This window comes from Lissotriton helveticus, chromosome 1_1, assembly GCF_964261635.1.
Source record: "Lissotriton helveticus chromosome 1_1, aLisHel1.1, whole genome shotgun sequence".
Classification (NCBI taxonomy): Eukaryota; Metazoa; Chordata; class Amphibia; order Caudata; family Salamandridae; genus Lissotriton; species Lissotriton helveticus.
In genome coordinates this window covers 958696456-958721567 of record NC_136057.1, presented here as the reverse complement: position 1 = coordinate 958721567, position 25112 = coordinate 958696456, and the positions used below count along the sequence as shown (strand labels likewise).

General features: G+C 47.2%; 1 protein-coding gene across 2 annotated transcripts in view; it reads right to left on the bottom strand.

Annotated features, from left to right (window-relative positions):
- Positions 1-17816: 17816 nt before the first annotated feature.
- Positions 17817-25112, bottom strand: part of KIN (Kin17 DNA and RNA binding protein) — a 236145-nt gene continuing 228849 nt past the window's right edge. The window contains exons 11-13 of one of the 2 annotated variants that reach the window (XM_078677075.1): positions 23322-23421; positions 18690-18790; positions 17817-18084 (exon numbers count right to left, since the gene is read on the bottom strand). In XM_078677075.1, coding sequence (XP_078533201.1) covers positions 18022-18084; positions 18690-18790; positions 23322-23421 — 264 coding nt within the window. In that variant the 3' untranslated portion in view covers positions 17817-18021. Of the gene's footprint in view, positions 18085-18689; positions 18791-19735; positions 20068-23321; positions 23422-25112 lie in introns of those variants that run through there. The other variant, XM_078677070.1, reaches the window with a different exon arrangement.

Sequence of the window (25112 nt, the reverse complement as noted above, 5' to 3'; positions counted from 1 at the left end):
TTATACTGTTAGCACTTTTCTTGTGCAAATTTCAAGGCTCACAAAACTTTGATGAATCGAAATTCACAACAGAGGCTGTTAACTTCGCGCTATATAAAACCCCAAGGAAAAATAAAAAAACATTTCCATTTACAATGTGAATAGCTCCAACAAATACAAGACCTATTGCAAAGAACAAAACATTGCCATTTACAAAGCCAATAGCTCCAGCTCCAACAAATGCGAGACCTATTGCATTTCCAATGCTTGTTTTCTCTAGCTACTAGTTTCATGAGTGTGACCGGGAACAGCCACACTATGCTCTATTTTTTTAATACGATTGCTTGCAGCCAATTTTCCCTTGCAATCCTTCAGGGATAGTTCTTCTACCCCGCTCTCTAAGACATTATTAGTTTTTCTTTCCATTAAGCCACATCTTTCTTTTGTATGTTAATGCATACATGTCCCTACTCATGGGCAAACCCGCCTGCACTCCTCAAGCAGCCATCTTAAGATATGGTTTATATACAGAGCATTTCCTCTATTACTTGACACATTTACAGTTTCCCTCCAGATGTATGCGTCTGGGGTGAAGTATATGCTCCCAGACGATCGTCCTTGGAGCTGTACGTGTACCCAAAGTTCAAGACTTCTTTTGTGTTGGATGTTGAGTTTCCCCATGCTCATGTGAGCACGAGGTGTTCTAAAATCCACTCTAAGGGTCTACCACGGTGTGGGTCATTTGACCCTCTGCCATGGGCGTAGGAAGTGTGGGGGACGCGGGGGACATATCCCCCCCAGATTTTGGAGTGGGGGAGACAAGGGTGGGGGGGGGCGAGGGGACAAAGGAATTTCCCCTCTCCCTTCTGTGATTCGCAGGGCCATTAGCACGCGAAAGCGCATAATGGCCCTGCACTTGACTTGTGAACTGCCTCAAGTTACCTGTGATCAGCTGCATGCCTGATAGGGCTAGAAGAGATTAAACCCCCCCACCCCTTCCACTCCCCTCTCCCTCGTCGTGTGTCTCGGGGTGGGGCTGCTGCAGCTCTAGTTGCTGTGCGCTCGGCTGGACAGTGTCTTGTGTCTGCCTATGTCTCTTCTACACACAAGTTTTACACAGGTCTTTAAAAGACCATTTACATTCATTTGGTACTGGCTAAGAAGGGTTTGTTGTTTTGTTAACTTATTCCAGAACCCCCTGTGTCCACACTAAGCCTAATTCTCTATTCCTTCCTTTGTATTTTTACTGTCACAGTAGGAGAATGCATTTAATGAAAAGGCATCTCAAAAGTAGGGATGCCTCCTTTCCAAAAGAAATACCTACCATTTGTTGTTTGCAGAGTCCGCAAGAGAACTTTTTGTTGAGAATATATTGTTGCTTAATTTTATTTTTTGTTGTAATTTAGTCTTTAATGTTGCTTTTTCAGAGCTATAACACTGCCTTGTTGAAATCTTTTAAACTAGAATAACTATTTTCCTATGGGGGCATTCATTTTTAAGCGTTGAGTGCAATTCTGTTTTACAAATGAACAAGCTTTTGTTGCACTTGAATACTGTGATCATTATTGCTTAGCCACAAAATCAGAGTTCAGCCGTTGAAGTGCTTGCTCTTCCATATGCAAAGCGCTGTCACATTTTATGTTGGTTTCAAGTGCCTTATAGACAATCCAGTTTAAGGACGTGCAGGCATTCTCTCTGGGATTTGCAGCTTGGAGTTCATACCCCGACTAATGAACCTCTGGCAATATCCCAATAATTTGACATTACCGTCTCAAAGTTTGGAAACCAGGGGTGGGGGGGGGGGACTTGACAACTTCTGAAACAATACGAGCTAGAATCTGGATAATTTCTCTCATTGTTAACCTCTGTTAAGGTTAGTTTTTTCTGACTTCAGTCACACTTTGTTGTTGATAATTGCGCAGAAGTGACCACAAGCATGTGTGAGCACTGTTAAAAGATTCTACAAAACCAGAAAATATTTTGTGGAGCAGGTATAAACATGTAGTACATTCTTCATTGAAACGGGTTTGATTACTTTCAGTTATGTGCAACATATGTTCTGTGGATATCTGTTGCTAGCTAGGCTTGCATTTTGTAAATTCAAAGAGGACAACTTTATTGACCAACGGTTTTCTTAGGATGCAGCCAGGCAAATGTGAACCTGAAATGTTTTTATAGTTTACCACAGTGGTGACCAGCTTGCAATTGATGCTTGAACTCCTGTTCGGCTTTGCAGATTTCTAGTGCAGGGGCTACAGCGTCTGGAGCTGGCAAGAGTGCCTGTAACAGGTGGGAGACCAGAAGACTATTTCTATGGCACTCAGCATAACAGAGTAAAGGATTTTGCTGATTCAATGCAGGCAAAGTATGGAGGGGGATTGCTGGTGAAAGGGTGCAAGGCCAGCAGTCTATTATTATTATTATTATTTGCTGTTTTATAACGCGCTCCATTACTCCAGAGTATCCTGGCGCGAAAAAGGAAAAACAAGCAAGTGGCCATCTAAAGGAAACATGACACTAATAGGCTGTTATAAAAAGATGAGTTTTTAGTGCTTTCTTAAATGAAACAAAATTTTCAGTCGATCTCAGGGAGAGAGGAAGTCTATGTATGAAGTTGTATGGACGATCCTCTACTGTGGCACAGAACGGAGAGAAGGTCCCATTCTCCACCTGATACAGCAGAGAGGGGAAAGGATGGCACCCCAAACTGAACATCGGTGAGCAGGGTATGGTCCTCGGAGAGAGCAGAGGAAACAGGCAAAAGGAGGACTCTGTTGGGACTGGACAGTAGAAAAAATGTTGTAAATGAACCCTTTGATTTCCCCTTTTGGCATCCGCTGCCATGTTGAGAGAGCTCCTGACAAATGGATTGGAGGTCACACCTGAAGCTGCTTTCATAAGATATACAAGTTTAGTAATTTCCTTAGGACAATAAGGCAGTGCTCCACATTCCTATCTACTGGCACGTAAAGCATTGTTCACATTAGGTTTGCAGTCAAATGTGATTGTTACTCTGTTTTAAGCCTTCTAACAATTAATAAAATAAGACCCATCATTTTGGTGTCTCTAGAGTGAATATTTTTTTTTGTGTTGTGCTGTTGTTGATGACCGTTACAAAACACATTGTCCGTGAAGATGATGTACAGGCACCCCAAACTCTGCAGAGCGATTACAAATCCATACTAAATGTATATTTTCAGAAGTAAGCAAGGAGCACCTACTAGGACAATTCATACTGTGCTCTCCAATTGAAACTCAGGAATTGTGTTCAGAAGCACCTCCAGACAACCAATAGTGCAACAGGTATGCTAGAGGATGCTTGAAGACATAAAAAAAATAAAGGCAGTGAGGCACTCAGCATGACAACATCAGAGTGGAGGGTTATTTGGATCTGATGCAGTTTTGCTGACGGTGTGCTGAGTTGGAGGAGGAAATCAAGAGATGGAATTCTGGGGGGGGGGGTCTCCCTTTTAGAGGTGTGTGTTCCCCCCTGTGAAGGTAATCCTCAAAATTGTCTTGGGATGCTGGGACCCTGGACATGGATGACTTATGAGTGTGTAGCTTATGTAAGTCAAGTAGGATGTGTGTGGAGTTTAAATGCTACAGGAGACTGTGGTCTCTCAGGGATCCATTTTGATTTCCCGTACTGGGGAAGTGGATAAGGCAGTGGTTGGAGAGAGCCTCAACATCATTATGAATTAAGGGTTTCTCCAATGCATTTTTGGAGGTGGACTAGACTCCAAGGATTGGAATGAAGGAGACAAAGGTCCTTTTGTAGTGTTGAGAAACCCTTTCTCCCTCCCATCTCCATTCTTCCCTAACAGTGTTACCAATAGCAAGTTGAGGGAAATTGAATGGAGAAGCCTCTCCATCTTTTGAGCCTTAGTTTTGGGTCGCCTCTGACAGGAAACCTCCCAGATAAGAAACCTCCCTCATATGAAACACCCAACATAACCCTGCCTTCCTGCTGGCACTGAAGCAAAGGCTATGGTTGTAAGGAATACACCAAAGACGGGGACTGTCTGAAACAGCTAACAGAGCTGAGTTTGTCTTCTGACTTGCTAAAAGTATGGGGCAGAAACCACTAGCCAATGTGCCAGGCTTTCTCTGGAACCAGAATCTGAGGTCCCTTACCAGTGGAGAATGAGAAACTGTTCTGTGCTCCACGGTATGGAGTCTCTGACTGACAACTCCACTTTGCTAGGTGCTGGGAACAGAGACTGGAAAGTTCTGCAACCTGCACTCTCAGGCTGTGTTGTGAGGTTTTGATACACTGGTGCCCCTGCAACATGCCCAGAAGCAGAAGTGTTTGTGACGGCTAAGTACTCACAAAATCATTTCATCCTGTGATTCCGCCCCTTACCCCCTCCAATAAAAGACAACGTACCAGTAGCTGTAAATGGATTTATGTAGCGCTTACTCCCCCTGGCAAGGCGTGGAGTGCTTTATGACAAGTAGAATGCTACTCTGGAACACAAGGTTAGTGGTTAGTCCCGTGGTTATTGTTAATTATTGTGATAAGTACTGTGCTCTCAAGGAAAAGTGCATGCATTTACTCCATTTATTTTGTGATGTATTAATACCAGGTGGTGTGCTCATTAGAGGAGGCTCTGTGCTTTCAGGTGAGTGGTTGGTGAGATAGATAGGCTGGTAGAGATTAGTTAATGTTGCATTAAAGGGATAGGGTCTTAAGGAGGAGAGGTTGTAATTGTTAAATGAGGTATCAGCCGATTGCTTAATTACAATAAGAAGGATTGAGAGACTGGCATGAGACTGAGGAGAATATTCTCAGAAATATAAGGTATGCAGAGGATGCAAGGCTAGAAGAGGGTCACTCAGGAGAAAGAAAGGAGATGAATCAAGCAAGAGTCATTTAATGTCAATTTTTCATGCAGGGTTGAGGAACATAGTGGGAGAAGGCTTTCTGAGTTAGCAATTAGTCAGATAATGTAGGCTGTAGCAAGAAACAACATTATACATAGCTCTCCATATCTGAGGGAGATCGCTTAAACATGTGATTCTGAGTGCAGACATCATTTAAACATTAAGAGTTCAATCCTGCTGTATGCCAAGCCCTGGGCAGCCTTTTTAAGCATAGTCTGGAGTATCCCAACCTTGGTACATGGTCTGTACACTGCACAGGGGAGCTGGTGCAGACAAAAGCGAAGTTCTCATGTAAAGGTCTTTCTTCACTCTTCTGAAAATAGATTTTTTCACTTACTCAATAAAAAGCAGTTTTTTGTCACTGGTTGAGATTGTCTCTCCAGTGTGCAAACAGATGTATACCCTGTTTAATCACCTAATCCCGTCCAAGTGTATGTTGTGTGTAACTATTGTAGTACATACAGTATACGTGAATGCAAAGCAGTGATGAAGGCCTATGTGTTCCATTTGGACCTCCCAAGCATGTTCCTGTGCACAAGTCGGGGATGAAGTTATTTTCCCAGACAGTGGAAGAGTATAAGGAAGCAAAAGGGAGGCTTGATGTTTAGAAAGTCTGATAACATTTCTTACTGCAATTAATGGTTGCTTTGACCCCCATTTGGATCACCACTGTGATGCAAGGTGGGATCTTAACTTTGAGTGTTGGTTCCTTCTTGGGAATGAGCAACATCTCACACTAGAGAACCCCCCAATCATCATAAGATACAGCGAAGCAGAGCCTCTTCATCTACCAGAGTTCGATAGCAGCCTTCCTTCAGAGGCACAAGTATGCGCACCAGAAACCTTGCCTGTCTCGGCCAAGTCAGTGCACAATCACCGAGTGGGACTGCCTTGTGCTGTGTGGATGACACATCACTAAAAGGTGCATGGCTCACAACCTAGCTTGCAAACAGCAGACCTGGCCTGCAGAGGACTGCGAAGACGGAAACTAGGTACAGTGCAAAGGTGAGTCATTGCAGCAATAACTTTGGAACACATCTCTCTACATCACTATCCATTGGGGGGTAGGGGTCTAGAGGGAACCACGAAGGGTCAACAGAGTACAACTCACCAGCCTTTCCCTCCTGCAAGAGTACATTGATGCCAGTGCCTTTTAAATAGCACAAGTCAGTACTGGCTGCCCTCTGCTTATGGAAAAAAAGGCTTACTATTTGAATGCCATATTAATGCCCTCTATTATTTATGTACAGTATTGAATTGTGTGTTGAAATAAAGTGATTTTTTTCTCCAAGTAAACGCCCTTGATGGACAATTATTGAAAACACACTCACACACACCCACCCACCCACCAACCAACACACACACACACAACCACACACACACCCAACCCCCCCCCCCCTTTCTCTTTCTCTTGCTTGGTAGGTAACTTTGTTTCCAACAAAAAGGTAATGCCCCAGGACATCAGTGATAAAAGCCTATCATTGATGAAATCAGAGCCTGGTAACCTCCGATTGCCGTGGATTTCCTGAAAAAGTTGCAATTGCAAACTGAACAGTTTTTTTGTCACTGATGTAGCACCTTTGTAACTGTAATTTAAATGAATTACCACACCAAAGACCATTTTGAGGGCCCTACTTCTACTAGCACAAATGTAACTAAAAGGCTTCAGTCTGTGGCCAGGCTCTATACTGTGCATATACAACCCACAAGTCAATACAATGCTGAGTTACTACGGGTGTCTGGGTAGACACCTCACCCCTCATTCTCATCACTCACCCTTCACTTTCATGCTCACCCTGCACTCACAGCCATCACACTGCTCACCCTGCACTCACGCCATTCGCCCTCCTCCTACCCTGCACCCACGTAGGCATACCTCTGACCCTGCATGCACATTACACTCCACTCACTTGTCACTTTCACTGCTCACCCTGCACTCACAGCCATCACACTGAACTCATGCTGTTACTGTCTACTCGCACATTCATACTTCTCTTACCCTGCGCTCACACAAGCACACCACTCACCTTGTACTCACAGCGACTACACTGCATTCATGTCCCTCACCATGAACTCACGCTGTTCTCCCCCCACTTACCCTGCGGTCACATGAACACACCTTTCACCCTGCACTTAGTGATCGCACTGCACTCACGCTTTTCACCCTGCACTTACATGAATACACCACTCATCCTGCAATCATGTGCCACTTCAATCACCTGTCAGTCTCGCTGCTAAATTTGCAGTCTCACTCAAGCAAGCACATTTCTCACTTAGCATTCATTTCTCCCACTCTGCACTTTCACCCACACCCAAACTCATGAGTCACAACACTTACCGTGCAGTCACTCCTCTCACCCTACTCTTCCACTGTCACATCGCTCACTGTGCACTCACATAGGCATTCCTGTCACTTACACAGCTCACCCTTCACTCACATCTTCACACACATCTTCACTGACATCTTGACTCACATCTTGACTCCCATAAGCACAACACTCACCCTGCACTCATATCACACAAACAAGCACAGCACTCACCCTGGAGTCACACCACTTACCCTGCACTTCCTCCTCTCACCCTGCACTCACACAGACAAATCTCTCAGCCTGCATTCATCAAGGCACCCTGTTCAACCTTCCTGCACACAGGGATAGTAGTCTGCCGGAACACACCACTTACTCTGCACTAACTCCACTCACCATGCACTCACCAGACACTCTCACAAATCACCCTTCACCCTTGCCGCTCACCCTGCACCACACACAGGCGCACCACTCATCCTGTACTCACACCACCTTGCATTTGCTTCTATCACTGCACTCACTCCTCCCACCCGACACTCACATGGGCCCTCCTCTCACATTGCGTGCATGCATGCAGCTCACCTGACACTTACATTGGCAAATATTTCACCACTCATGCTACATTCACTCACACTATTTACCATTACCCAGCACTTACATGAACACACCTCTAACTCTACACATATACAACATTTTACAACTCTCATGAATCTACAAATATTTCTACAAAGGCACCCTTAAGAATACCTGCTCTTTCCGTGGTACTACATGCCTAATTAATTCCATCTGCAACAAAGGGGCTGGTGCAAGAGCAGAAAGTGGACTGACTATGTGGGATTGCACGAGGAGGGAGACTAGGGCGGAGGCTTTGCTGTATGGTGATGGTTTGAAAGAAGTGTGACAGCTTTAGCCATTCCTGGCTTTCCATTTACTACAACGGTTCGAGACATGTCCGTTTGTTTTTACATTGCAAGTTGGGTCTCAAAAAAACAAAAATGTAAAGTGTTACTGGATGAAATCCATGGTTGTCGAAGAAGTCAAGCATTTCATTAGGTCAGTTGGATACTGTTATACTACATGTTAATACTGTAACTGCTTGATCCACAAGTGAAACCAAATTTAAGCCCTGCAGAGCTATTTTAAGGAAGTGCTTTTTTCATTCATATCATACAAACATTGACAAAGCTATATATTACTATTTTGAATAATGTATAGAGAATCTGTTTTCATTAAGTTTCCCTAAAGGGTAAGGCAGGTAAAGCAGTAGGGCAGGCTTTTCTAACATAATAAAAGCAAATTTACTAATTGAAGTGTGAGTGGCAGTGTGTGTGTGTGAGTGAGTGTGACAGAGTACAAAGGTACAAGAGTGCAAGAGATATAGTGAGAAAGTGTGTGAGAGAATGTGTGTGTGTGTGCGAGTGTATGCTTGCAGAGGGAATTTTTAGAGGTTCCCAAGACTATTGCTGCAGCATCCATGGTAACTTTTTGGCACTGTCATATTGAATGTACTCATTGGCATATGGGGCTCGCCCATGAAAAAAGTAGGACCTTGGCATAGTGGAAGTTATTTCTGACATAAGACATTTGAAAAAAATCAGATGTACTCCTAAAAAAGCCAGGCCTCCTTGGTGCACCTTGAAAGTACTGGAATATTTTATGAATTACCCATGAGGGTCTGCCACATTTTAGAAATGTCATCCCACAAATTTAAAAACATTCTCAGTGAAGAAGTCAACTCTCCCTTAAATCTTCTACAAGAAATCTGGTAAATTGTTTTGCTTGCTGCAATCTGGGGAAAGTATTGCACCCCACCAATTACATGGATGTGTTTCCTAATATAATGGCTATAAGGTTAGGTCTGACCCCATTTAAATGCATGTGCTGCCCCATTTCTGGGAGCTTGACCGGCTTTAGGGCAGTGTGACCTGTTGCAGCCGCACCTCTCTTTGACTTTGGTGAGGGACATTGAGTTTAAAAATAATTTTTGGTTTAAAAGCAAATGAACTTCCTTGTGCATCAGGCAGTTTTCAGGCAACAATAAAAATATCAAGATAACTCTAGTGATTAATGTTCCTACTAGTGAGAGTTCGAAATTTTGTCTAGTGAAAGTTTCGGCTCATCGTAAAGTAGCACAGAGGGTTAATGTGCCTGCTGCAAAGAACATGTACCATGCAGATCACAAAACTGAGTGAACCATGAGTAGCTCTATAAAAAATAGACATGATTTTTCCATCTTTGGTCTAATTACTTTATGAATGCAAATAACAATAAAGCATACTGTGACTATATTCCTGCCTTTCTCAATATTTTTCTTCAAAACGATCTGATTATATTCGTTTACGGGGCGTACGGTCTCATGCAACGGGCAATTTGTATAGGGACGCTGGAAAGTCCACAAGGTTGTCCCGGTTCCCCCCAGAAATGTAGTGTCTCCTACGCCCCTGCCCTCTGCCATGTCAGCCGGGTCAGTTACGGTAGATCTCGTGCTGTACAGAATATTATTCATATTTTTCTAGGAGTTAGTGGGAGGACTGATGGCCTCACAGACATTATTGGAATGATTCTAATGTCAGGCTACAGGGATGGTTATCTTCGTAATGAAATGATTTTCAGATTTTGCTTAAGATAGACAAAGCAGGGGGGGCGTGGCCTAACTGCCGAGCGGAATGGCAGCCTGAAAGCACAGCTCCGCCGATTGAGCACATTAATCCGGCAATAATCCGCTTTTGAAGACACTGGAGCTCGGATCTCGTGCCCCTTGAGCCAGCGGACCATCCCCACATTGATCCGCGGGAGCCTTGCTGCGGCGCGAATCGGCTTTGGAGTCGTGCTGGCCCCGTTACATGTGGACGCTGCGAGGCCTGCTGTGGTGTGACGCGCCGGGGCCTTGAGTTGCCGATGCCCGACCGGAAGTGACTGCCGTCCCGGCATCGCGCGAGTGGCCGGCCCCGCCCGGAGCGTGAACTGGTGCATCTGACCGCGTCGTCTGCCCGACAGGTATTTAGAGGTGGGGGCTAGCGGCGGCGACCACCTACACGGCGGCTTCGGACGCCGTGCTCAAGACACATAGAGCAGCTGAGGTGGACGGGCGGAGGAAAACTGACCTCGTGGCCGTGCCCCGACAGTGAGTGGGGCTCCGCCTGCGCTGCCCGGGTGAGGAGGTCTCCGGTAACAGTGATAGCGCCCTGGGGAGAGGGCCGCTTGCCAATCGATCTGGGCGGCCGGCCACAGCGTATGTCAGTTGGTGAACACGCCGCCATTTTTATGCAGGAGCCTGTGACCGCATGAACAGCAGACCGCATGGCATAACTGCTGAGGGGCGATAGTTGCGCATTGCCTCCCCACGTCAACACTTCACTACCTGCCTGTCGCGCACCGGTGTCTCCTTGCACTGGGATACTAGGAAGTGCTCTTCTTGACCGGAGTGGCCACCTGTACTGCCATAACGCGCCACCTGCATCTTGGTCTACGCAGTGTCAGTTTCACACCCGCTGCTGGACGCGGCGCCGGGCCTGACCGGCGTGTGGGACGCGGAGGAGGCCTCGGGCACCTGTTGGTGGTCGCACGGAAACCAGCCGTCATCATGGGCAAGCCAGACACGAGACAGCCCAAAATAGCGTTCGAAAAGGCGACCAAGAAAACACAGGGTCAAGAAATACCGGAACAGGAATCGCAGGGAGAACCTCGGCCCGTGCTCCCGGCAGACGACATCAAAGCCATGTTCCAAGACCTCAAATCGAGTTTGCAGGGAATTGATGGAAAGATGGATGCGCTGGCTGCTCGGATTGACAGTATGACCCGAAGGATGGACAAGCAGGAAGGAGTGGTTGGGGTCTTAGAAACACGTGTGACCGAGACGGAGGAAAGCAGTCAGATCTAGACAAAAAGCTGCGAGGCATGGACAAGGTGTTGGCGCTAATCCAAATGAAGAATGAGGATTTGGAAGCGAGGTCCAGAAGGAATAACGTGCGCATCACGGGAGTGGCAGAATCGACAGACATTGGAAATATGGAACGCTACATCGAACAGATGTTGAAAGACCTGTTTGGCGCAGAGCTGTCCCCCATGTTCCTAGTGGAGAGGGCGCATCGTACGTTGGGACCCGTCCCGAAGCCGGGTGCCGCACCTCGGCCCATCCTAGCTCAGATCCTCAACTATAGAGACAGGGACTCGATACTGCGACTGGCACGCGGTATGGCGGAGATACAATATAAGGGCAACCGGATAGCCATGTACCCTGATTTCACGTTAGAAGTGCAATTAGCGAGAAGGGAATTTCTGCCTGCGAAAAAAGTGTTTCAGCAAATTGGCACGAAGTACTCCCTAATCTATCCAGCGAAACTAAGGGTTCAGGGCCCGGGCAAGCCCACGTTCTTCACAGATGCCAGGGCGGCGTTGAAGTTTGCTAAACAGCTTGCCAAGGAACAGAAGGGTCCACAAGAGGTGGTGGAGCAGGAGGACACTGCACAGCTAAGTGATGTTCAATAATGCGCAGCTTCCTTATGCCCAACGTTGTTGGGGGCTTTTCATGTGGGGGAGGGATGTCAGGACGCTGCCTGCTTGAATGGGGACAGTATTGCAGTATGCTGTTTGTTCGCGATTTTTTGTACCGAAATGCTGTTACTCCGCTTGGCTTGAGGGGTGGGGGGCCCTGTAGCGCGAAGTGTCCGGCCTGCGCTCGATCGCCTTGCCACAAGTGCGGGGTTAGAAGGCACATACCCGCGCACCCCAGGGGATGATTCCCACAATCTGTTCTGACTATCTATTGTTGTTGTTAATCCGTCCTGCTGGGTTGGAATGGGTGGGGATGATTGCACGACCTAATTGGGGGGTTGGAGCGGGTGGTGGGGATGGGAAGAGGTTTAGTTATGTTTGGTTCGCATTGTTCATCTACGAAAACGCTAAATTGAATTTGTCGATGAAGTTCACTTACGCGAGAGTCATTGTCCCCGAAACGAAAGTCATGTGGATGGAATGGATGTGGTCGTCTTTCCGATTGACTGTGGAGTGGGGACCGTTGGGTCCTGAGTGGCCTGCGCTGGGTGCGCTATTGATTGGATTGTACACGCAATTCCTGTTACTCCTATGGCAGCTGATGGGAGCTTAAGGTCGAATGCGCCCACGGCTTCTGATACGCGCACCACTACGCCATCGATAACATGCATGTCATGGAACGTGAGAGGGTTGAATGATAGGAGGAAAGCGAGACTGGTCCATGCCTACCTAGCTAGGAAAAATGTGGATATCTGCATGCTGCAAGAAACTCATTTACACACAGCTGATGCCCCACAACTTAAACACGCTCGATGGGGGGAGGTAGTGCTTGCCCCATATTCGACTTATGCACGGGGGGTGGCGATTCTGATCCGAAGAGGCTTGCAATGGGTAACACATCAGGTTGTGAGGGACGGGGACGGCAGATACACGCTACTCCTGGGAATGTTGTGTGGCGTCTGGGTACTGCTTGTGAATGTCTATGGCCCTAATGACGACAACCCCGCCTTTTATGAGCAGCTATGGGATAAATTGCGTCCCTATACCAATGCAGCGATATTGTGGTCAGGTGATTTCAACGTAGTGCTGTCTGACGCTATGGATCGACAGGGCGCTGCCCGTGAGCACCATCCGAAGGCGGCTGAGGCACTGGGAACTATTATCTTGGAAGCGTCCCTGGTAGACTCCTGGAGGATATTACACCCGTTCACGCGGGAAGGCACTTGCATCACGGCTCATAGGGCCGCGTGGTCGAGGCTCGACTACTGGCTGCTATCCAGGGACTTGCATGCCTCAGTTTTGTCGGCGGCACATTTGCCGAGATCACTGTCAGACCACGCCCCGGTGGTAGTGACCCTGGCAACCCCTGCGCAGTACGCTCAGCCATTTAGTTGGCGGTTTCCCTCGCAGGCCCTACTAGACCAGGTGTTTAAAGAGGAGCTGAGAAATAAGCTAGAAGAGTACTTTACGATAAATGACGGGTCTGTGGACTCGCCCGGCACACTCTGGGAGGCATGCAAGGTTGTAATAAGGGGGCAGTGTATGGCGCTTAAAACCAGAGTACTGAGATCCATAAGAAACACGCTAGACGCGCTAGAAAAAGAACTGGCGGCTCTGGAAGCGGAACTTATTGACTCGCCTACGACGGCGACCCAGGCGGCCTACAGGGTGAAACTCACCCAATATCAAGAAAAGGCTGAGAGGGAGGTAAAATTCCTACACAAACACGCCCAGGCTAGGAGATACGGGGAGGGAGACCGCCCGGGTAGGACGCTTGCCGCAATGCTTCGGAAACCGAGATGTACGGAATACATGTTGGAACTGACCACCGAAACTGGCGTAATAGCACGGACGCCGGGAGAGCTCCTCAAAACTATGGAGGATTACTATGAGAATCTGTACACCTCCAGGGTGCAGCCCGAGGATGAGGTGATTACGGACTATCTAGACACGGTGGCGTTGGCATGGTTCAACACTGGGGCACGTGAATATATGGATTTGCCGATCACACCAGAAGACATCCGACAAATCATAGCTGGCATGCCCTTGGGCAAAGCACCTGGCCCAGATGGCCTCACGGCCTCTTTCTATAAGGAATACGCGGACATCCTAGCCCCTAGGATGCACAGAATGTACATGGAAGCGATTGAGGCTGGCAGCCTCCCCCCGTCGCTACGTGAAGCCATGATAATAACGCTTCTAAAACCGGGCAAGGACCCAGCATGCCCTGATTCGTATAGGCCACTGTCCCTAATAAAGTTGGATGCCAAGATTTATGCTAAATTGCTACCGGAGAGAATGACACCTATGATACCACAAATAGCACTATCGGATCAATCGGGATTCGTGACGGGTAGGTCCACATCACATAACCTACGCACGCTATTTGGACTGCTGCATTACCTGGACCCGAAGGTTCAGGCCGCGGCGGCTTTGCTGGATGCCACTAAGGCATTTGACTCCCTTGAGTGGAAATTTTTGCGAGCGCTGTTTACTAGAATGGGGTTTAGCAACCTACTTATTCAGAAAATTTGCATTCTTTACAATGACCCGACGGCAAGAGTAAAGATAAACGGGCACGTCTCACAGCCTATCAGGATCTCCAGAGGGACCAGGCAGGGCTGCCCATTATCACCGCTACTCTTTGCTATTGCCACAGAGCCACTGGCGGCAAGATTGAGGCAACATCACACCCAGAGGAGCATAGGTTTCACCTCCAGGGGTTTGTTGGTGTCCCTGTACGCGGACGACATAACTATCTTCATGCAAAACCCGGCGGATAATTTTGACCCCCTCATGAGGGAAATAGTGCAATACAGTGGCTTGACAGGCATAGATATCAACTGGTCCAAGTCCACACTATTGCCGCTCACGGACGGCACAGCACGCTGTCATACCGAATTCCCCATCACATGGGTCGCAGGGGAAGTGAAATATTTAGGGATACACATAAGCCGCTCTATACAAGATCTGTGGCTCTTGAACTATGGCGTGACGGTGGATTGGCTGGAGACCAAAGTGAAAAAGTGGATCAACCTGCCACTGTCGCTGACGGGACGTGTAGCAATCACCAAAATGGTCATACTGCCCAAATTTTTATATCTCTTTGTGAACATACCGCTACCGATTACAATGACCTTTTTCAAGCGCATACGCTCCGCCTTACTCGATCTTGTGTGGGCGGGCAAACAGCCTAGAGTGCAATGGAAAGTCCTGACGCTTCCTTTTCGCCAGGGCGGACTGGCGGCCCCGGACCTCGAGCTCTATGCATATAGCGCTCAAGCCCAGTACCTGCACTTCTGGCAACATCCGATCCCGTATCAGCCTCACGTGGCAATTGAAAAGGATGTCTCGGCGCCTACCCCCCTGTCCACGGCGCTATACCATAAATATAAACGATCGCCGGGCGATGTGAACACGGTGGAAACGGTACGATGGGCCTGGCAGAATATCGCAAAACGTGCAGACATTACAGAACTGTATGCCCCGTCCATGCCGCTGTGCGGCAACCCGCTGCTGGGTCCTTTACGGGATGCGGCGATCTCGGAGAGGGCGCGAAAATGCGGCCTCGTGCAGGCTGGCGACCTATACCCCGATGACACATTTGTGGCACTGGGGGATGTCTGCGAATCGGAAGTCCCTACGGCCTCCGAGTTACTGCTCTACTACCAACTACGAGCGGCATGCAAGGCCAGGTACCCGATGTTCCCAGCGGTGCCGCCGACACTTGCAGCGCTAGAGGACGTACTATCGAACAGTTCTCCGACAAAACTGATCACCCGGATCTACAAAATCACACAAGACACGGCACCATGGATACTACCTCTTTCGAAATCTCAGTGGGAGGCAGAGGCGGGCATAAGCATCACTGACAAGCAGTGGACGTACTGCTGCACACAATTAGAGAACTTGTCGCCAAATTACAGACTGCGCCTAATACACTTTAATTTTTTACATAGAACGTACCGCACGCCTGCGCAACTCTTTAAAATAGGGCTACTGTCTGAGTCTCGGTGCTGGAGATGCAATGCGGCAGATGCTAATTTCTTCCACCTCACGTGGAGCTGCCTGCCGGTGCAGCGATACTGGGTAGATATATTTTCAAAACTAGGACAGATAATAGGAGTAACGACACCTCCTGATCCACTGGTGGCCTTACTGGGCTTTGTGGCAGATGTTCCCAAAGCCTCGAGAAAATTGGCTGCCCTGTTGCTCCTCTTGGCAAAAAGGCAAATTGCGCTACATTGGAAGCGGAAACATGCTCCGACGGCGAGCACTGGGTTCAGTCGGCGCTATACTGTTGGGACCAACTGACCACATATGGAGAGCTGCTACCACTGAGATCTAGACCTGCTAATATCTGGCAACCCCTGACGACCTGGTTGACTGGCGGAGGTGCGGATGAATAGAGACTGACATGATGCGCGGAGAGACTGGTGATGGCTGATGGACGTTGTGAGGGAGTTGAGGAGCCTATGGGTTGTACCACGGAGGCTCAGAATGGAAGTAGTGGCGACTGTACTCGGATGGCCCCGTTGAAGTGAGCCTGTTAAAAGACGACACCACGCCTGGCATTGCATGGGCTGTCTCCTGGATTGATCTCCTCCCTCCCCGTGCTGCCCCCCCTCCCCCGCGGTCCCTCCCTCCCCACGCATTCCTCTGCGCTCACCTTTCCACACTAGACGCAAACTGCTGCCAAATGGCCAAGGTACTGCTGACACTGTACTCTCAAAAGTGACAAACTGTGAACGGCGACAATGTAAGAGTTACTGGTTTAGTTGTATAAGGTTCTTACATATTAATACTGCGTATTGTGTACATCTGCGTTCGTTGAGTGTCCACACCATGTGGGCCGCTTGGAATTACAGATGCTGCCTGCCTCCGGGTTGTTGGCTAAATAGCAGTGTACTGGCTTAAAATCGATGAATAAAAGTTTATAACCCAAAAAAAAAAAAAAAAAAAAGATAGACAAAGCAGGAAAGTTCTCTGTAGCTGTGATATACATGGGTAACACATGGTAATGTACTTCGCCCTTTGTCCCTTATCTCCTTGTTTTCTTGGACCCGTGTCTTTATCTTGCACCTAAGCATCTATGTACCAGCTTTTAATGTAATGTGTTAGTTATGCCTCGTGTTGCTTCTTTAATGTAAATGTAAATGTGTGAATACTTGTAAAGCGCACTATCACCTACAAGGTATCTTGGCGCTGTATACCACTGTGGAACCCTTCCTGGCTTTCCCTGTGAGATGCCCCTTACTGGGCTCCTCCAAGGTGAGGCCAGGCATCCTAGCGCTTTCGGGGCCGTTGTGGAGATTAAGCAAGCTATTGCCCAGAGTTGCAGAGTGGGACCCATGATTAGATTAGGCACCTAGGCAAGAATTATCGAGTCCGTGGACACTGAGCCCAAGACCCTGCCGCGTCGGGAATTGAACCCTGGTCCCGGGCCAGACCTCTGCCTCAGGGTCTGCCGCTCTAATCGGTGAGCCTTAATGCAAGCTGTTTCCGCTTTTGCTACTATAGCATACATTTCGATTTCTAAATAGTAAGCATACAACTTTTTAACCATTTTATTTTAAATAAAACATTTTGATTTCTAATTTATAATTTTAGTTAATCAGACGGTTACGGCTTTAGGTTGACGACAAACAGTCTTATCTTTCAAATAGATTTTTACTTTGTACGAAGGTTAAGGCAACTGTTCACTCCAAAATCGGCCTTCATTTGATTCAACCTGTCCTCTAGACTAGCACGGTCTGGTTGTAACAAATACATAGGGATTTCATAGTCAGCTCTGTCTGATGAGGCAATCCCATTTTTGCTGTTCCTTAACAACCACACACTTTTCTCCTGCTTCTCCTTCCAATAAAAGCAATATCAGCCCCACACTATACAAGTATTTAAATTTTGGGTCACAAAATTGTGTGAGCCACAGGTTTTCTTTCTCCACAGAATTCTTCTGAATTTTGTGTACCATATGGCCAAATCCACTGTCACCTCAACATAAACACCATTATTTTCAATCTTGCGCAGTATCAGCGCCAAAGAACCCATTAAGAGCCAGACTGCATGCTTGTTAACAGCTTTTCAAGACAACGTTGACCAGTTGAGTAATTACCCACTCTGAAGACAAAAGTACTACACGAAACAACAAAGTAGAAATATAAAATTTTAATGCAGAACTAATTTGGACAATTTTCCCAAAATATTTTGCATGAGGATAGTATTTAAATATTTAGTCTGTCTGTTTCTTTAACAAAAAAGTATATCAGATTGAAATAAAAACCCTGACATAGTAGAGTCTTGAGTATTCTTTGCTCCAGAAGTCCCGGCGCAATGTTCTCTCTGTCCATATGCGTTCTCAGGCAAGTTTGGAAATGTCTTCGTACTGGATCCCTTCAAGTTTACGCCCTTTTAAAGGCCCCTAAAAGGATATGATCATATAGAATAAAGTGAATTTATGTTCTATATACTCCACATCTTTAGGTTTGTGTCGTCATGCCAGAGTGTCACAACAGGGTAGCAGAAATCCTAACTAATAGACAATCAAGACCCGTGATAGTTATGGCGAGCCCTCGGTAGATGGGGAGACAACTAGCTGCCATATTCTGACACTTTTAAAGGAAATTGATCTTTACAGAGCTCAGCAAGGTTTTGGAAGCAAGATATCAAACTGAACCCTTCTGAAGGCATAGCAACACTGCATCTTCTTGTTACCAATAAGACAGCAATGGTAGTTACCTTCAATACGCCCTCAAGCTACGCCCCAGGTACTCTAGTCTGTCCTAAAGGAAACTATTTTTTAAAGGTACAGACACTGTGCTAGGGAACATGCCTGTAAAAATAAATGTATTACTAATGAAATAATTCAATAAACTATTATACTTAAATAGCTCACTATAATCGGGCCTGAAAAGATTCTGTATAGTTCAGTCTTGCTACATTGTTTGGTATCTGGAAATTATTGTACATTTATCAAGTTCCCCTTATTCTTGGAAGTATGTACATTTCAACTTAAAACATACGTACAGAGTCAATAGTTACTGTAGCTGAGAATTTCTTCTCATCAATACAATCCAAGATTCCTTCACTTCCTCTGTAACCTCCGTTCAAAATACGAACCTTTTTCCCTGATAAAACAAAACGAATGGAAATAAACATGTGAAACACAGCATGTACCAGAAAGCCATACAGAACTAAAGTGAGGAAAGCTATTTAGCATATACTGTGAATGAATATCCAACTGATATATCTCTCTCTCTCGCCTCTCCTCTCTCTCGTGCCTCTTTATGCCAGCTTTTTACTTTCCACTCTCGTGCGTGGAACTCCTTTGTGCTCGTTTTCCATTTCCACTCTATTTCTTTGTGCCAGATTTTTCCTTCTTTGTGCCCTTGGTTTTCCCACCTCCCGCCGAGCCTTACCTGCATCTCCGTAACATGCCTTCTCTCGCCTCCTGCGCCACACACTGCCCAGCGCCGCCCCACTTAATGGCAGCCACTGCCCGAATGAACCAAAGGCAAGCCAGCCTGCGCCCTGATCGTACAGTGCCACAGACCCTGGTCCAACCAAACGCCTTCACTACACAGCCAGCAAGCACTAACACAAGAAGCAACCACATCAGCTGCTTCCGCGCCTTACCTCGCTCCATGGTAGGACCTTTCTAATGTAATCGCCGCCATTTCACCTGCGCTGACCAGCATTCCCCCGGGCGCCATACATGCCTCACCCCATCTCGCATGCATGCTCCTCAACAACAGATCTCTCAACAAACATGCTGCTGAGATCTGGGAACATACCCTAGACACACCTGGGCATCCTCTTCCAGACAGAGGACTAGCTAAACTCCACATCGGCACCCAGCATCGCAACAGCCATCTAGGGCTACAAGATGTACCACCAGGACAGACTGATCAGACAAGGAGGAGGACTTGCAGTCATCCATAAGGACTCCATCACCTGCACCACCTACATCCACAGACGAGGGCACAATCTTCATAGAGACATGCACTTCCACCTTCGGAGAAGCAACCACACCTCAATCAAAGGTTTCCTAGCCTACCAAACACCCAGACCACACGCCACCTGCAGCCACCTTCTCACAGACCTTCCCGCCATTAGCTTGAACGATTTCATCTTACTTGGCGACCTCGACTTCCACCTCAACGATCGAAAAGATCCCCACTCCACGGACCTACTCAAGAATCTCGAAAAAAACAGGACTCACACAGATCATCCAGGGCCCCACCCATAACACGGGACGCATTCTCAACCACATCTTTATAACCAGCAACAAAGTCAAGCTCAGCCACCTTACTCCACTCACCTGGACAGACCACTCGATTGTCCACTTCTCCACGGATGTTCCCCAACTTCCATACTCCAAGACCACCTACAACCTCAGACCCAGCTGGAACAAGGTAAATAACATGGACAAAATACAGAAGCCAGCTGGTAAACTGAAGACCTCAGAAACTCCAAACAACTCTGCAAACAGATGAAGAAAAACATGGAGAACCAGTTGTGACACCACCACAAGAAACTCTAACAAATCTGCGCACAGGCAAGAAAAACAGCACTAGTCCTCAGACTGGAAAACAGCTGCAACAACTGCAAAGAGCTATCCAACATTGGCAAAGAAATCTCCAACCCTCTAACTGCTACCAACTCCATCATCCCTTTGAAAGACCTCTGCAACAACCTCTCCCAATTTCTTCCACAACAAAATCCTCAACACCTACAGCGTCTTTGAACCTCAACACAAGACTCAAGAACTCATCAACCGGCTGCCCATGACCACTATATCGGAACACCAGATCACAAACTGGAACCTCCTCACACCAGAGGCAGCACTGAAATCATGAGAACAGTGCATTGCAGGGTCCCACCACCCAGACCCCCACCATCTCTTTAACCTTGGAGGAACTCTGATCAGCTCCAACTTAACCTCCATCATCATCACCTCCTTCCAAAGTAGAACCTTCCTGGGCAACTGGAAATGTGCAGGATCCACAGGTCTTTTGGAAAAAACTCACAGCAGACCCAAAGGAGCTCAGCAACTACAGACCCATCCCACTCCTACCCTTCCCATCCAAAGTCGTGAAGAAAGCAATCCACAAACAACTCTCCAACCACCTCGAACACAATCACTGGATATCTCGCAGTCTGGATTCTGCAACAAACACAGTACGGAAACTGCTCTCATCGAAGCAACAGACGACACCTGGACCATCATGGACAAAAGGGGAAACCGCCGAACTCATAATACTTGATCTCTCTGCAGACTTCAATACAGTCTCCCAGAACACCCTTATTACAAGACTCCACAATTTCGGAATACATGGACCTGCACTGAGCTGGCTAGCCTCTTACCTCGCCAACCCAACCCAGTAGATCAAGGCCCTGCCCTACCCCTCCGAACCTAAGAACCTCATTTGTAGAATCCCTCAAGGATCAACATTGAGCCCTATTCTCTTCAACAAATCTGAGGGCACTAATTGCCCACATCATAAAATTCCACAGAATTAACATTGTACCCTACGCAGATGACATCCAGCCCATCTTCTCCTTCACAGACAACAACCACACCACCAGGACCAACTTCAACACCTGCATGTTCCATGGAGCTAACTGGAGGAAACAGAACTGCCGAAAGCTCTACACAGATAAAACTGAAGTCCTGATCTTGGGCAACAAGAGCTCTCCATGGGACTCATCCCGGTGGGTGGCCATCAGGCCTGTCACCCACATCCACCCGCTGCCCATGCCAAAATCCTTGGCTTCATCATGGACGACAAACTCACAATAGCCAACCAAGTGAACGCCGTCACCTTCGCCTGCTTCTTCATCCGATGCCTGCTCTGCAAAATATTCCACTGGCTCCCCATGGACACTAGATGTATGGCCAACCAGGCCCTCATCACCCGTAGACTGGACTATGGCAACACAATATAGCACTGCATCACAAATCAACTTCTACAAAGACCCCTGATGACCCAGAACGCTGCTGTTAGACTCATCCTCAACATTCCCTGCAACGCACACACATCGTAACCCACCTCAGAGAGCTACACTGGCTACCAGTCGAGAAGTGATGTCAATTCAAACTGCTCGTTCATACATACAAAGCTCTCCACGGTGTCTGACCTACCTACCTCAACCACCGCTTCACTACTCCTCACGCACATACCCAACATCCACTGGAGCAAGTCAGGAGGATGCTTCTTTTTCCTATATCACTGCCAAATCCTGGAACGACCTTCCACACCACATCAGGGCCACTCCTTCCTTCTCGAATTCCGATAGAAACTAGAAACCTGGGTATTCAATTAGGAGCCTGATCGGACTACCCACCTACCCAGCACCTGGATACCCCTTGGGTCATAAGACTGCTCTACAAATCCTCAAAACATACACAGGCTTCCCTAGGAGAGGAGATATCTACTTACAGACTTCAGAATCTGGAGTACTGACCGCAAATCTTAGTTCCACACTGTGTGATTCTAGGCAGTTTACTTTCTCGCTTTGCCATATTTCCTTCATCTGTCAAAACTATAGTGGCGTACACAAGATTCACTTTTACAGTTTGTTGCAAGAGAAAAATAATGGATTTAGAATTAAAAAAGGGAGGAAACCTTACAAGTATGTAACGATGCAGGTTATGCAGCTGTTAATAGACGTCTGTCATTTGAACCTTGAATATATCTGAGAAACATTTGATGCCCTTTAAATTGTTGTGCACATCGTTTCATAACTTAATGAAGGTGGATGCCTTCATACAGCAAGCCTATTGCACTGTAAAATAACTGATCTAATGAAATCTACTGATAGTAATACAAAGGTCAGGGATTAAGAAGTAAAGCATAGATATTGACTGGAAAATGTGATCTGAAGATTTCTTTGCAACACGGAAAGTCATATCCATGTCGGTCTTAGCTTGCTAGTAAGCACCGACAGCCAATCCCACAACAGATGAGCAATTCACACTCATTTGTAAAGGCATGGTGTATAACGTGGTAAGTTACAATTGTCATTATATTGACCATCTTCATTATGCACAAAGAAAGGGCACGCCTTCTTAAAGAGCGAAAAGGTAATTCAACCCAGAAACAGAAATTAGAAAACCGTCAATTTAAATCTGCAGAGCTCTCAGGTTTCCCAGGTCCATGTAGGACTCGTCTAATAGCCCAAGATTTTTCTTTCCATTTTGGGACATTGTCTTAATTTTCAAAACAGAAACATAAATACAGATCCAAGAAAGCAAAGAAAACATCTGGATTAGATGGGATACCTGCGCATGACACTGAGAAACTTGAGACCTCTGGATTTGTAACTTTCTTGGCAAAATGCCAGTTTTAAGCAGAAACACATGCTTGGTCACAAATTTGGTAAAGAAGCCCTACTCGATCTACAAAGCCAGTATCTTGAATAAAGCGTCCAACATACATCATACATGTCAGATAATTTCAAGATCTGTCTCTTGAAGGACCACTTCTAACACTGACTAACTATACTCCATCAACTCCCCAAGGATCTAGTGGTCTATCCGCGGGCACATGATTGTTAATCATTCCCAAACTTCAGACTACTGTATGCTTCTACGTTTCTCGCTCCTGGATTCAATTATACAAATACACATATACACATGCATGTATAGGAGGTTACCTGGAGCAGGGATTACAGTCTCCAGATGAGCTTGGTCCAGCCTCAGTTTGTCACCAGAATCGATCATTTTCACAACTGCAGTGTATTTATTGATCACTTCCTGCAAAAAATACACAAAGAATGAGCCAGAGTTTAAGGGACCTGAATGCAAGCATGAAAAATTATGATTAGGGAAATTCAAATATTCCTAATTTATGCTTTCATTCCTTCACAACGTGCAGTAAATGCCTTTCACCACAGGTAGATTAGATGTTTCTCCATAATAGCTGTTACTAACATTTTCCCCAGAGGATTCAGCAAACCCAAGGCTGGACATGGAACCAGTTTGGTATCTCTTATGTACTGCCTGTAGATTTTCTGGAGATTGCTATTGACATTTTGGAAGGGAAACAGGGAGGTGGGGAATACAGGAATTGGTTTTAGAATTTGCCTTGGAAGACTATTCTTTGTTAAACTAGAGAAGGCTTCACCCACTGCTGAGAAATGATCTCAAAAATATTGATTACTAGGAGATGAGATCCACAAAGAGATTCCGAACCATGTTTTGGTGATGCCTGAACAGATGGCTGATACAGTGCTAAACTTGCGCGGAGGATGAAGTGTGAACTTAATTCAGCACAGAGAACTGGAAGATGAACACTTCCAGGTCCTCCTCGGTGTTAACAATCTGAGAAGATCTGGTTGCTAACTTGATGTTATCGAACTTAAGGACTAGCTAGACCCACCATTTTGAAATTTTCCAAGACTTCTCCAGCACCTCAATCAAATAAAGTCCTGCCATGAAAGGGTAAGTCTATGACATTAATGAGAAAGGGAATACGGAGGTGACTTTTGGAAAGGATTTGCATAATGTAGAAGGATTACAACTATATCAGTGTATCCTCTTCTTGAGTAAGCCCAAATAAAAGATGGTGAAGACATGTGGCTCGTACCGTAAAGCATTATAATACTTATGAGGTTAATGGTGGCTTCTTAGCTTAAAGACAGATGCAGATTCTAGTAGAGCTACAGTGTGTCAATACCACCTGTATTGTCAAGCAGACATACTTTTTCTCACTTTAAAATAGGATATAAGAGAACAAGTATATTCTGTAGGGCGTGGTTTCAACGCCGACCGGGATGGCCGCGTGAGCGAGTTGCTCCGCGCCGAGTCCCGTCTTTTCTCCTGCGAAATCCAGCCCCGTAACGCCCGGCAGCTGAGATTGAGGTCCTGGTGGGTCGCTGACCTGGTGGAGAACGTCCGGACCCCGTCGGGACCCTGAGCGCCGCGTGGAGACAGACCTGGCTACCGGATCGGCCTCGCTGGCCAAGAAGGCAAGATGGCGGCGCTAACGGAGTGAGGCTCCGGGAGCTGAGCGGAGAGAGGTGCGGGGCCGTTTTGGAGGCACCTGGAGGACCCTCGCGAGGCGGACAGCCGGGGGACGGACGGAGGGTGCTGGTCCTGAGCGGCGGCGGACAGCGAGGTGACCGGGAGATAGCGGCGCCCCTCCCCCACCTGATCCCCCTGGAGCGCTGGCCCTGGGCTCGAGCCGCGCGGACGGTGGTGCTGCGGGGCCGCCCGGCCGCTGAGTACACCGCAGCGGGAGCCGCTGAGGCGCAGAGAAGAGCAGCGAGCTGTCGGGGCACTGGAGGTGCGGCCGCCCGCGGCGCTTGGTCAGTCAGGGGTGCGGGCAGGCCGGGAGGCGGCTAGAGGACTGATTACCAGAGGTGGGCCCGCCCAGTGGAGGGCGAGGGAGCGCCGGACCGGCACCGCGGTCTTTAGACCCTGAGGAGCGCTGTAAATAGGGTGGC